The 13,926-nt window shown below is 29.8% G+C and overlaps 2 protein-coding genes across 2 annotated transcripts; one reads left to right on the plus strand and one right to left on the minus strand.

Moving 5' to 3' along the window:
* Positions 1–3,954: 3,954 nt before the first annotated feature.
* Positions 3,955–6,186, minus strand: LOC126775784 (39S ribosomal protein L40, mitochondrial). Its single transcript, XM_050497873.1, has 5 exons — positions 6,003–6,186; positions 5,839–5,931; positions 5,449–5,619; positions 4,771–4,969; positions 3,955–4,162 (listed from the first exon to the last, which is right to left on the minus strand). Exons 1-5 carry the CDS (start codon positions 6,035–6,037, stop codon positions 4,043–4,045), a joined length of 618 nt encoding a protein of 205 aa, XP_050353830.1. The 5' UTR covers positions 6,038–6,186; the 3' UTR covers positions 3,955–4,042.
* A 1,928-nt stretch (positions 6,187–8,114) lies between these two features.
* On the plus strand, positions 8,115–13,863 carry LOC126775770 (glucose-dependent insulinotropic receptor-like). Its single transcript, XM_050497858.1, has 4 exons — positions 8,115–8,465; positions 10,488–10,622; positions 11,297–11,446; positions 12,049–13,863. Exons 1-4 carry the CDS (start codon positions 8,255–8,257, stop codon positions 12,963–12,965), a joined length of 1,413 nt encoding a protein of 470 aa, XP_050353815.1. The 5' UTR covers positions 8,115–8,254; the 3' UTR covers positions 12,966–13,863.
* The last annotated feature ends 63 nt before the right edge of the window (positions 13,864–13,926 follow it).

Genomic DNA, 13,926 nt, shown 5'->3' on the forward strand with positions numbered 1-13,926 from the left:
ACGCTGCTCTAATGCGGGTTGGTAGAATACACATGTGACATAATTTCAATGAAATTAGACACATGCAGGTTTCCTCACGATGTTTTCCTTCACCGTCAAGCACGAGATGAATTATAATCACAAATTAAGCACATGAAAATTCTTGTGCTTGCCCGGGTTTGAACCCACGATCATCGGTTAAGATTCAGGCGTTCCTACCACTAGGCCATCTCGGCTTATGTACATAATATTACATTATTTTATTATAAAAGTTAAATTAAACTTTAATTTGCTTTGAAATAAAGTTATACCTTTCGAACGGTACTGTGCCATATAATTAATATGTGCCAAAAAAAACTTATTGTTCATAGTAATTCTTCATCCTCCAAAATATGTGCGAAAATTGATAATTGTAACTAGGTTTATTACACTCTATTGGATTGAAATATTTTTCATGTTCATTTTATTTTATCTACATGTAAACGGGCAAAGACAAAACGGATCAATACCTTTTTCTCGTCTGTTTGTTAAATGTTTTTCTTTTCTTTTGCAGCTATTGCTGAGCTTTCATGTTATTATTTAAAAAAAAAATGGAAATAAATGTAGAATAGTAATGTTCGAAACATGTAAATTCATTTATATTTTCCTCAAATTTTCAATAATGATAATGGTCGAATTAACAACTGAGCGAGACCTAGTACATACAAGTTAAAATGATGTTGTTATGTCCTACAGTTCTGTAGAGCGATATTTAATTCTAAAAAGCTAATTAAACTGTTACTATTTTAAATTTATCTTGTATGATATTTTATTTAATAAATAGTATTAAATCAATATTAAAAATACCCTTCTATATTCTCTGTGGGGTAGACTAGACAATGTTGATCTCATATTTTTTTCTTTTGTTTAAGGATAAGATAGTACATTTAATTTTAAATACAACAGAATCTTTTTATTTATATATTGTGTAACGCAGCCCCTATTCAACGATTTCTCCGAACCGATGCAAAAACTTGACATAGGCGCTCCCGTATCTAGCATTAGAGCACAGAGACTCTTGAAGCAAATACTTTATTACTGGACAGAACAAATATTTGAATCATATTTTACGCTCGTTATTATTTATTTGCTAATAAATATTCTTATCAATGGTAATTTATATAGAGTCTAGTATTCGCTTATATCTTCGTTAAAAGAATACTAATACATGTATTTATTTATAATACTCCAAAAATGTAAGTCATTAAGATGATTTTACTAAATCTTTACGACTTTGTACTAATTAATATGAAAGGGGTTTTCACAAACATAAACTATAACCTGATTTATGCCGGGATTACCGCAGATACGGGACTAGTTTTGTTTACGTGTGTTAATTATCAAGCGAGTAATTTATGTCACCTAATCTAGTACGTCTTAACGTGAAGCGGACCGAACAAACGTTTATTCGAAATTTAAAAACTGACGTATAAAGGTTTATAATTTATCATATTATGTCATGTCTCATTATTTCAGATAATTTATTCTATAGAAGACTTTGTATCGTGGGCTCATCATAATCATTTAAACATGAATATATACGAGTATAATGCGTAGCATAGGATGATAGATAGATATTTTCCAATTATATTGAATAGGTACTTAGGTAGTTTAATAGTACAGTACGACGATTAAAATATAAGTATAGTCTATTTTCAGCTAAGAGCTCGCTTGAATATTTTAGTTCCCTACTAAGTATGTATGAGAGTGCTGAATGTCAGAGGTGAAACTGGCTTTACTTCTTCACTTTCCATTCTATAAGGTTATATGTATTAGGACCACTCTTTTGACACTTAAAATTTAGTTTGAATGACAAAAGTCGCACGCGTTTACAGAGGGTTCTGTAATCTATAGAAACGTCAATGAGAAATTAACGAATTAGTAGTATTAGTATACATACTATTGTCATAATTAGAACATGATAAATAAAAAAAAATATTATCCTTCATAAACCTCACTTTTGTTTTAAACAAAATTTAAATTTAGAATTGATAAAAAGAAAAAGTTTCTTTCATTTACATCTGAAAGTAAGGAACTCTAAAAACGGTTCAATCGGCTCGCTATAAAATAAGCCATTTCCAATAAGGTTTTAGTTTGCCATATCGATATTATGTAACAACCGGGGAAAACCAGGGCGCGTGAAGCTACCTATTACAATTCTCGTAAATAGCATGAGCGATGAAAAAAGGAAGAAGATTCTCTCTAATGTAGAAAGTAAGTAAAGGCAGCAAATTTATTTAACATTTCGTAGAAATGTAATATTTTTCCATTAAAACTCGTTGCGGATAATTATATAATCGATACGGAAAGTTAAAAAAACTTTTTTTTTAAGTAGTCTTTCTTTAGGCTGTACGCAAATGCTATATCAAAAGCGACCGTAGTGAACATGATGATCTTAAGATCGTGATCCTGTTCGGCGGATGAAATTCTGCCACGAGTTGTTCCATCAACTCGCACCGAATCAGGTGGAAGGGGATATACGTTTCCCCACAGTTAAACATTTATATAGTACCAGTAAGTAGTTTTACTATAAAAATACAGTCAACGTTTTTAATGGTGATAGTAATTTGTTTAATATCTATATATTTTTTCAATAAGAATCTCTTGTAATTTCATATATTTTGTTATTTTTCAAATATATGAGTAAACAAATGTATATCTTGTAATTCATTCAAAAAGAAGAATTGAAAAATCTCCTTAATATTTGGTGAGGCAAATTCACAATCCTTCGCCTAAGGGTATTTGTGTAAGCCCGTTCGGTAGATACCACCCGCTCAGATATTCTACCGCTAAATAGCAATAATTAGTACGGTTGCGTTCCATTTTTAAGGGTGAGTGAGGCAGTGTAACACAATTGACATAATATCCTAATTCCCAAGGTTGATGGTGCATTGGCGATGTAAGAAATAAAATTATATTTCTTACATCGCCAATGTCTATAGGCGGGCCTTCCTATAACATAAAATAAGGTGTTGGCTCTTTATTTTTATCTTTTTAAAAGTAATTACTGTAAATTATTTGTCAGTGATAATAATTAACCAATCCTGTTACGTCGATGTGTAATTCACTGTCATGGACCCTAATTTACCGCCGGTTTATGTATCAGCTACTTATCATACCGCATTCGCGCGAACGTTGAGATTAGTAGCGAGACGAAGAACGAAAACACATGTGTCTTTCGTCATTCGCCTCGTGTTTTGCCTCAAAGAGCGAATGTGTATCGTAAATCCCTTGAATGTTTGAACACGAATTGTTGTTTGAAATGTCGAGTGGCAAAGCGAATGACGAGCACGCATATATAAATGGGGTATTACATATTCTACCGCCAAACAGCAATACTTACTATTGTATTCCGATTAGAAGGGTGAAAGAGCCAGCATAATTACAGGCACAAAGGACATAACATCTTAACGGACCCAAGATTGGTGGCGCATTGTCAAATCTCATCGAATTTAATTTGAATATAACTTTAAATTATTGTATTCTTTCTACATATGTATATATTTTAACCCTTTAACCGCCTAGGTCGAATTAATCCGACAAATATTTTCGGGCCCATTTCGCCTGAGTCGTATATTTACGACCAAAATAACACTGATCGTTTTATCAGCTTTTTTATTTAATTACGCTGTATTCTATCAAAAATATGTTTACATTAGGTAAATAGTTAACTAAGTAATCGTTTACAGTTTAATACACTTTAGCCTCTTAATTAGAAGTCTTAAAAATAATGTCCAAAGTTAGAAGAATTACTAACATTATTTTTAGAAAATTGTATTGTGTGTTTCGATTCACTGTGCCGGGCGCTGGGGGCACGCCAACAGATATGAAGTCGGGCGGTTAAAGGGTTAAACAACATATAAACTACTACTACTTACGCGCAAATGGTTACCTGAAGGCACCGAAACACTGGACTTACTATTTATTACTAATGAGTTTCAAATTAAATACTTTATTGATAATTATATATTTATTAACACTAACAATAGGTTTTAGTCTAATTTAATATAATATATATTCCTTATTATTTGTGACCCCATTTCTTGGACACATCGAAGTATTCACCATCCGGTGAATCATAGTTTTTAATTGGTGGCGTTGCGTATGTCCCACTGATCGAATACGGGATAAGTTGTAAGTCAGGCTGTAATAAATAAAAGTAGATTAAACTAATTACTCGATATTTAAGATGTTGCACTAATACATGTGGCAAATTTTCATTTGACACCTGCAGGATGTCCTCCGAGCACCAGTGAATCATAAGCACAAATGTAGCAGCTTGTCCGAGTTCGAACCGGCAATTTTCAGTCGAGATTAATAATAAAATTCTTTTTTTAAAAAAAGTACATTAGTATACTTGTTGTTATCATGTTTTTATTCGTCACTTGGTCTTTCCACTAGGTGGCTTATTGGTGAAGTAGTTTATCATCGTCATTTAAAATTCAATCTAATCAAAATATTATTAATCATTTATATATTATATTTATAATACAAAGACAAATTGAGGTTCCAATGAAGCTTTCAGTTTTACTACTTGTATTTTTATATAATATATAACTTATATAATTATGTATAATGTGGAAATTATACAGTAACACATGTTATGAAATATGTTTGGAAATATTTTGGATTAAATTGTATTCACTTTTCAACACCATCAAAGTGAAAAATGAGTAATGAAAATGTCAACAATAAATTCTTCAGACAAAACTCAAATTGCAATTAAAAACAAAAATTATTTGATTAATTTACCATGATAGCTTCATTATACAACTCCTCCGACTCTTCATAAAGCATGTCTAATGCTCGTCGCTGTGCTGCCATTATTCTGTCTATCTGATTAACATTAAATATATATTCTTGTTTCTTATACCGAGTCCAATCTTTAAGAAGTAATGCACGTGCCTCTTGCTCTTCTTGCAGTATGTTTACAACAGGCCTCTTACGTTTTCTGAATATAAATAAAGCAGACTTGAAATTCAAATTCAACAATAAACCAAATTATTTACTTATTTACAATATATGGAGAAATTTCAATTAAATATTAGCCTTTTCATTAAGTTTTATATGTGAATGCATCCTCTTGGAATACATTATATTACTTTAAAAGTGAAACATACTGATCGGTTATTAACATATTGTTAAAACTAAAGTCATTAATAGAACACATATTTATTATGTCAACTAGACATTATTCTTAATAACATTCTTCTATTTGACTGTAATATTGAAAATAGTTTTATAAAACAATTTATAGAACCTCAAACTTTTTGTATTAAAATATTACATTATTTTTATTTTATAAAAATGGCTTACAAGCTTGTGAAGGAGGGAGGGAGATGCATGATTTTTGATAAGATTTGGAAGAGTTGTTAGAATGTGAAAGCAGAACAAACACATTTGCATTTATTATAATAATTAGATTCTTACTTCATTTCATCTAAAAGATACAAGGGAGGCTCTATCTCCTCAATAGGTTTCAGTTGCCTCGCATTTTTTTCTAATCTGCGAATTTGTTTTTCCAATCTTTTGCGCCTTCTTTCCTCACGGGCTTTAACAATAGCTGGATCCAACTTTTTCTTTTTCTTCAAAGGTTCTGCCCTGGATTTAAAAATTATAGATGATTATGAATCTTTTGATATAAAAAAATTTTACAATTAATTACACCAACAGTTAATATGCTTTTTTGTATGTTTTAATTTAAATGTTTATTCTATGTAAAATAAAGAAATATTATTGTTATATATAATTTTTTGTATTTTGTCAAATATATAATCAATCACCACTTCACAACCTAGTTAGGTATAAATATATCCTTACCATAACTGATCCGTTATCTTAAATTGTAAAACTGCTGAAGCAGAAATATTTCTCGTATTAATTGGTATTTTTGTTGCCGATGAAATTGTTAATCTAAAAAATTAAATAACAATTATAATCAAATTTAACGTGTTTTAGGTTATTTTTCGATAAATTATTTATACCGTGAAAATTGTCTAAAAATATTTAAGTTAAACATCTTGCTATCGTCTTAGTGGTATTTGGTTTTCTAATCCCTTTTGGAAATAACTCCAAAAGGGTAGTAAAACTTAATATTTAATTATAAATAGTTTTCCGTCGAGACAACTTATTTTGGCAGTTGACAGTTGACATTTTAGACGTCTAATTGACAAATCAACATTAAGCGCAGAGTATATAATCACTACGCTTTACTTTAATGTAGACTTAAGAGCATAAACGTTCATTCGTTTAATTTAAAAAAAATGTTATCATCATTATATATTAAATAAAAGGAATAGCTAAACATGAAACATTTTGTGAATAAATAATTTAGAAAACGTAAAAAATATTAATTGTGTGATTCAAAATGTTTTTACGTTGTCCCCCATTTAAGTTAAGAATCTATGTAATACAAAGCAAATCAATCAAGCATAGAATAGCAAATGTGAAAATAAAATACAAATCAACATTTAATTTTATACCATTTAACTGTAAGTTATTAAATCTAAAGCAATACATTATTTTTGAGAGATCATACTTATTTTAACTATAAATTTCTTTAACAAAAATACTGTAAAATAATCAAAAATAATACAATAAAACCAAACTATAAAGGTAGTAACACGTTTTAGAGTCAAACTAATTAATTATACTGATTGTTGTATAAAGAAACATTAATATATAAAAAAAACTGATATTTAATTGGCATTCATAGACACATATCATTTCGACGATTAAATAATATATTTTTTGTTTATATTTGGATATACTTACTACTTACGTCACATTAAATTTACAAACGCGAACCATATTATTTTTATATGGTTCGGTATATTACTTGGTTTATGAGATGTACACTATTTTTAATTAGATATTCACTTATTGTTGTTAACAAATACAATTTATGACATTTATAGAAAAGAGAAAAATTAAATGAAAAAAAAAAATCGGTTGTACTCGTAATCGGATTTCTAATGAAACAATAAAAGGGGAAATCCATTTTACAAAAGCGTATATAATGTAGGTAATGATCGTAGATTACATTTTTTTTTTAATATGACTCATTCAATGCTACAAAATATCATCTGTATTCACAATAGGACGTTGTACTTGTAATCAAATTAATATGTCTGTTGCTTAAAGCCGGTTAAGTGTGAGTTGAGTTGAATTTCAAAGGTTTTGTGTTTTTTATGTTTACAAATAAATTTTAAAGGTACAAACTTTAACTAGTAGCAATAAACTTTTTTTTTTCAATAATTGTTATTGGGAACAATTTATGCATACCTATCATTCATCTTTATAAATAAAAATCAAAGTTTGTTTCTTGTTCCACCCCTAAACCATTTACAAGTGCAATAAAATATCGATGTTTTGTGCGCGCACTTGCAAGTTGCGTGACGTAGAAATATCAACGAGCACTAGGTGATGCGTGTATCGTATTTTATGCTAAACGAATAAAAGATGCATTGCAACGCATACCAGGCATAGATATCTTCAATAAAATATATCAATATATCAATAAAATATATTAGTCTATATATATTTAACTAGCGTATACAGTTATATAGAATAGTATAGTATACTGTCTCGGACTTTTTATATTTTTGCCAGCATTCGCCTAAAAATGACCCGAATTTAATTGAAATAATGTGAAAAACTATAGAGACACACTAAAATCCACCCTGAGTACTAGCTTTCATAAGGTTGAAAGTTCCATATCAAGGACTTGGAGTTTTTACGTAAACTGTAATAACATATACCTAATCTGATATTCTACATAGTAGTAATCATAAAACCTAATTGATAAAAAACATAATTAGTTATATATACTATGTATTATAGATACCCAATATAAAATAAAAATAAATAAAATATAAATCACTAAAACATTTGAGACCATTCAATTTACTTAACCACATGATACATACAACATATTATATTTAAAAACACGTAATATTTTTTCTTAAATTTGACCTATGTGGTCAAATACCTACAATATGTATTCTATGGAACTCTTAAGGATCTATAAAATGCAAATCTTCTCATTATAATAAACAAAACTCGACCAGTTGACTTTATCCTCGTGGTGTGTAATATTTGTCTTCATAACATTCTTTGCTGAGAAACGTCAGCATTGAAATGTGCCAACAGAAAGATTTGGTTATTACTAAACACAGGACCATATTCAGAATACATTACTCGAAAAATAATTTTCGTGTGTATTTATTTATTAATCATGGCGTTGATTGATTATAAAGTGAACATAAGTGTTTCAAATGTGCTAAATCAAAGTGAATTGACGGGTTTTTTTGATTTGTACGAACATTTTCAAGAAAAAGAGAATCAACAAATTGCTAATTATAAAATAGTTGCATATATATTTGGGATAATAATATTTCTGAGCAATTTGACTGTTGTCGTATCTAGTGGGCTGATTTTAAAAAAAGGTATTTTTTTTTAATGTATAATGTGTAAGTGAGCCAAACTGTACATGAATAAGCAATCTTTTTACTTACGGACATAACGTGGACGTGAATGTAAAGATCTTTGCGTCTATGATAATTGCAAAAATATATTCGCCGACTAAAATTATCGTTATGACAACTTCAAATGACGTCCAATCAAATAATTATTTATTCAAGTTGGTTCATAATGACACTTAAATCGGGATGTTACAGTATTAAATTCGATTCGTAATGTAAATAAAAATACATTCTAAAAACAGTACATAATTACTCTTTTTCACTCTTTTAATTACAGTCACCCAAATACAATTAAAGTTAAACATATCCTGCTTGTATATCAACAAATACGAAGTCCACACTATTTTATCATTAATCTTGTGTTGAGTAATATACCTTATTAATCAAAGTTTTTTTGACATAAAATTTAAATTTATTAATAGGCAGAGTTAAAAATACCGGTATAATCTTATTATATAAACAAATTATACGAGTTATAATGACTTTTTAAAAGTGTATTTTGCTTAGAATAACAATCTAAAAACGAAAGCGCATAATTATGCGCTTCCGTTTATATCCGGTAATATTATTATATTACCGGATCCCACGATATCAAGTCTCCTACAAGTCTCCTAGTATGGGGTCTGTCGATAATAATCATATCTGGCAAATCACTAAAACAAAAATTAAACTAAATATTGTACAAGTTTAAGTTTATCTTAAGAAAATTATTATAGTTTTATCATTCTTAGTCTATTTTTATATATAGCCACGGGAATAGTTGTAGGGCTCACCGGTGTCCAAGACGCCGAGTGCACCCCGAACATCGGAATACCCACTAAAAAACCAGCGGTACCCTTTCCGTCTTAACGAGGAGCGCCAAGGGATCGCTTGCGCATGCTGCCGTGACGCTCTGTCGAACTTACAGTTACCATAAGGTAACTGCCAATAAAAAAAAGTTAAAAAAATACCTACATGGCCATATACCCGATAAATTATTATCCATGAATAACGAACATATTATATCCAATAATGCACGTACAATCATGTTCGGCCTTACTTTATAAACACTCTTTAGCGGGTGATTAGTTAAGGAACTCTGTCTTCTTCTTTCGAATGTTAAATCAATGATGACAGAAAGAGCGATATTATTGTTGAACTAAACAGTTGTTAAGCAACATTTATTAGTAATGCCGGTTGCACAGGCCGGTTGTTATTGACAATTTGACATTCATAATATTCTTTCAACATAAATAAATGTAATATATTGCTAATAACGCTTATGCTACAAATTATAAGCGCTAATAATATATTCAAATAAATGTTCCCTTCAATAAACATTAAGATGTTTACTTCATGATGCAATTTTCTTACAAAGGTTCAACTTGTTTACTCATCGTAGAAATACAAGACGGCCTTAGTTTTACTTTGACTCTTTTAACGAGCAATTTTCAAATAGTTTATCAAGTGAAGCGAGCTAAGGCGGTTTTAATTTAGCACTTCTTTGAGGAAAGTAGAGGAAATCCATTAATTCCTATTATTAATTCAGTCAACCTTTCCGATAAAAACAGTACGGAAGAGTAGAATACCATTTTAGATAAGATTTTATTAATTTATAATTAAAAACTTACATTATTTATAATATGATATTTTTTACTTCAACCGCCTACGTCTTTGTAACTAAGTTTCTTTGTAAGTTTAATACGATGTAAGATCGAATAAAAGGCATCATAGCGCTCATGTTTAGTTATGTTTCGAATTTTATTTTATTTTAATGAGATCTCCAACAAAGAACACAAAAAAATTACCATCAAAACAAAAGCATGCTATGCTTAAATGCTAAGTATCAGCAATTATTAAGATTTTTTTTTTCTCTAAAGCCATTTAGATGTAATCTCTTGAAGCGTCATTTAGATAATGTTGGCGTTCAGTAAAAAGAGGACGGTTGTGTTTTTGCAGGTTTCCCTGTGACTTCAAATATCTATATGAGTTTTTTTTCTTTTTCAGGCCAACAACCAAAGAGCACGTACCTGTTGCTCGGTAATGTCTCCCTTGCAGATGCTATCACCGGCTTATCCATTATGTTTGGTGTCAGCATGGAAAACCTAATTAATTCCAATCCATTGTGTATATTTCAAATCGGTAACGTATTAAAATATTATAACAATTTACAACTCGGTTAATAATAAACGAATAAATTCACATAAAAAAAAGTCTTCACTCGTAACCATAATGTTAAAAATCGATAAATTAAAATATACGAGTAAGTTTTTACAATAAGTTTATTTTAATTTATCATTCACAAATGTACAAACTGTCATGTCATGTCAGAAATAAAAGACTTGTTATAAGTTATAGCAAGCTCATGAGAACCAGTACAAGTGTACGCAAACACAGCGTCACTCGCTATTGCCCTACTGTAATAATCCGATGGGACGGCAATCCGAACGATCGGTGGGTTATCAGGCGCAGTACCGAAATCTTTGCGTGGTTTCCGAGGCACGGGATAGTAAACACTGCCACCTCCTAAACTTTGCTAATACTTAGAAATTCTTGTCAGAATAAATTTAATTGGCTTGAACTGAGGTTTGTTCTCCCGGACTTCAGAATCTGCAGAATTTTTATCTAGCCACAATATTGTCGAGGCAATCAAAAATTTTATCGAAAATAACACGCCAGAAGATTGCAAAACATATATGTATAATTAAAACACACGTATACGTTTCACGCATTTATTGTCTTGTCTTTATGTACTTTATCTTATTCTAAATGTACACTAAATTTATTAAATTTAAGAAATGTATTCTTTATTTTAGGTATGATTGTTTGTCCAGCGATGGTGTCGATATTCAGTGTCGGCCTTATAGCCGTCGATCGTTATATTTACATCCTCCATGGGCTTTACTACCAAAGGTGGTTCAGTACCACCAAAGTGAGAATCGGCATTCTTTGTTTTTGGTTAATTGGTGAGTAAATATAAATGATTTTATATTATTGTTATAATTGGTCTTTAATCTTTGTACATATACACCTATATACTATTAAAGTATTAAATGTCACTGAGTTAACTGGCATTGACCTTGCTCACACGCAGCCTTATGAAAGATATCAAGATGAGATCATAACCAATTTTAGTACGTTTTATAGTTTTTACATATTCCAAACAGATTTCATTGCGGCTACAAAAACAATTGAAATTATCGTCCAATGCTTAAAACAATGAAGATTAATAAGATCTGACTTTATTTCAATCAAATTACCTCTGTAGGCTTCAAAAACTTTATATTATATTATTAAACATATAAACGTTTAACTTAATAAATATACGTTAAACAAAATAAGATAATAATTTAATAATACGAAAACTCGCATTGATTTTATACTGTCCGTGAGAATTTGCTATAGATATTCAGTCAGATATTAAAATATCATCAATACTCTCTCTCTCTCTCTTTACGATTGACTACATCAACTTGATGTTTATTTTGATTTGTGTCCTTTGCTTTATATTATCATATAAACAAAATAAACTACTAAAATATATTTTGAAAGCAGGCACTTTTCACAGGTATCACGCTGGGATTTTTACCTGCCATCGGCTATGTCAACACTGAACTGATACATTCTCGTTGTTACTACGTCGCTTTGTTTCCTGGTGCATTAATCCTACTCAACTCCCTTCTGAGTATAGTTCCTATTATACTTGTAGCCGTCTTATATAGCATCATATTGGTGAAAGCTTTAAAAAATGTAAAAGAAATCAATGCAACAGTCAAAATTGTAAACTCAAGTAAAAGTAAAATACCCGAAATGAGAATTAACAGAGGAAACGCAAATTTAAAAAAATCTGCTCAGTCGGTTAAACTACCACATACGAAGAAAACAACTAAAATTCCAAGAAGCGCATCATTCAATGGAAGTTTAAACAATAACCTTAAAGATCATCTACATACACTAAACCATAAATCCAAAAGCAATGACGATCTTAGTGGTAATAAAATAATGCATAACAATACTGTAGCATTTGCATTGGACAGTGATAATCTAAAAAAATACGAATCTGATTTTAGTATACAGTCTATTCATTCAAGTCACACAGAACAAAGTAATGCCACGAACAGAAAAGAATCGCGATTAAAAGATATGAGAAGTCTTGAAAACGGCCAGCGGAGTAAAAAAACTAAAGTGAAAGAGCCAAATAAATGGCGTGCCATAAGTATTGTGATGTTAACTTCAGGTAGTTTCATTGTGACTTGGATGCCATTTTTCATAACAGTAATATTTTTTGTTTTCTGTCAAGAGAAAGTAAAGAATCCAAAGTGTATACATCTAAGAATGTTGCTAGGTGGACCTCTAGCAACATTGGCATTTCTGAACAGTATTTTAAATCCCTTGATTTACGCATGGTGGCATAAAGGTTTTCAAAGATCCATCAGAACACATTTTCGCAGACATCTTCAACGGTTTTTAGGAAAGACATTTTAAAATAGATTATTTGTTAATATCAAACTTAGCGAGCTCTCTGTTTAAAAGAAAAACATTTATATAACTTAAATAATTTCAATTAATAAAACAAATAACTTTTTTTACATTAGTTTCTTGGTAATTTTGTATGAAGTTAATTTCATTTATGATGGTCAAAAGCAACAGCGGTACCTTTATTGTTGAAGATATTGTATCAGTAAAGATCCTCATATCTTATTGATAACGAAAGCGTTCAATAGCCTATATAAAATTTAACTAATCTAGATGATAATAGTGATCAAGATACTACATTTTCTAGTTCTTTCTGACATCATTGTGGAACTCCAAAGCTTTATTTCAAGCTTTCAGATATCATATAAAGCCATAATTACTATAAAATTCAAAAATAAATTAATACAAATTAAACAATGCAAATTATACATCTTAGTATTAACCTAGTCGAATACGAAAACATAGTGATATATGAAATTAGATTTATTACATTATTGAAATATTCCCAACTTAAAAGCTAGAGAGGCCAGAGATAAGAATAATTAATTAAGTACTATTCCGAAATCTTTTGGAATTTGCTGATTAATATGAAACCTCATCACAAACTATTTTTGTAAACCACTTATTATTTAGTAAATATAAAAAAAACAGTAAAACTAAACTATGAGAACAAATCGAAACTCATTGTATATCACAATCGTGAAATGAAATTGATATGCGATATTAATTATAATAATTATAACGTTAAAGTATACATGCAACAAAATAGAGTATCACTGTAAGGTGTTCGACATTTCACGAGTGATATATGAAGTGAGTTCTTACAGAATACACTGCTAGTCTTACTTAAGTCATCGTCATTAATGTCATTATTATATATATTTTTTAAATATACAATTCAACATTACCTTGTATTATTATTATTTGTATTTCGTAATATTGTAACCACGATCCTAACAAACAAATATTT

This window comes from Nymphalis io, chromosome 19 (genome assembly GCF_905147045.1).
Source record: "Nymphalis io chromosome 19, ilAglIoxx1.1, whole genome shotgun sequence".
Taxonomy (NCBI): domain Eukaryota; kingdom Metazoa; phylum Arthropoda; class Insecta; order Lepidoptera; family Nymphalidae; genus Nymphalis; species Nymphalis io.

What these genes read in the sequence shown, in the direction of transcription:
- LOC126775784 (XM_050497873.1), bottom strand. Translation starts at nt 6,037, where the DNA reads ATGTTTAACTTAAATATTTTTAGACAATTTTCACG. An exon ending in TATCTTTTAGATGAAATGAA is followed by an intron (nt 4,970 to 5,448) that starts GTAAGAATCTAA and finishes ATTTATATTCAG; the next exon opens with AAAACGTAAGAGGCCTGTTG. An exon ending in TGTATAATGAAGCTATCATG is followed by an intron (nt 4,163 to 4,770) that starts GTAAATTAATCA and finishes TATTTATTACAG; the next exon opens with CCTGACTTACAACTTATCCC.
- LOC126775770 (XM_050497858.1), top strand. Translation starts at nt 8,255, where the DNA reads ATGGCGTTGATTGATTATAAAGTGAACATAAGTGTTTCAAATGTGCTA. An exon ending in ATTGTGTATATTTCAAATCG is followed by an intron (nt 10,623 to 11,296) that starts GTAACGTATTAA and finishes TCTTTATTTTAG; the next exon opens with GTATGATTGTTTGTCCAGCG. An exon ending in TCTTTGTTTTTGGTTAATTG is followed by an intron (nt 11,447 to 12,048) that starts GTGAGTAAATAT and finishes CACTTTTCACAG; the next exon opens with GTATCACGCTGGGATTTTTA.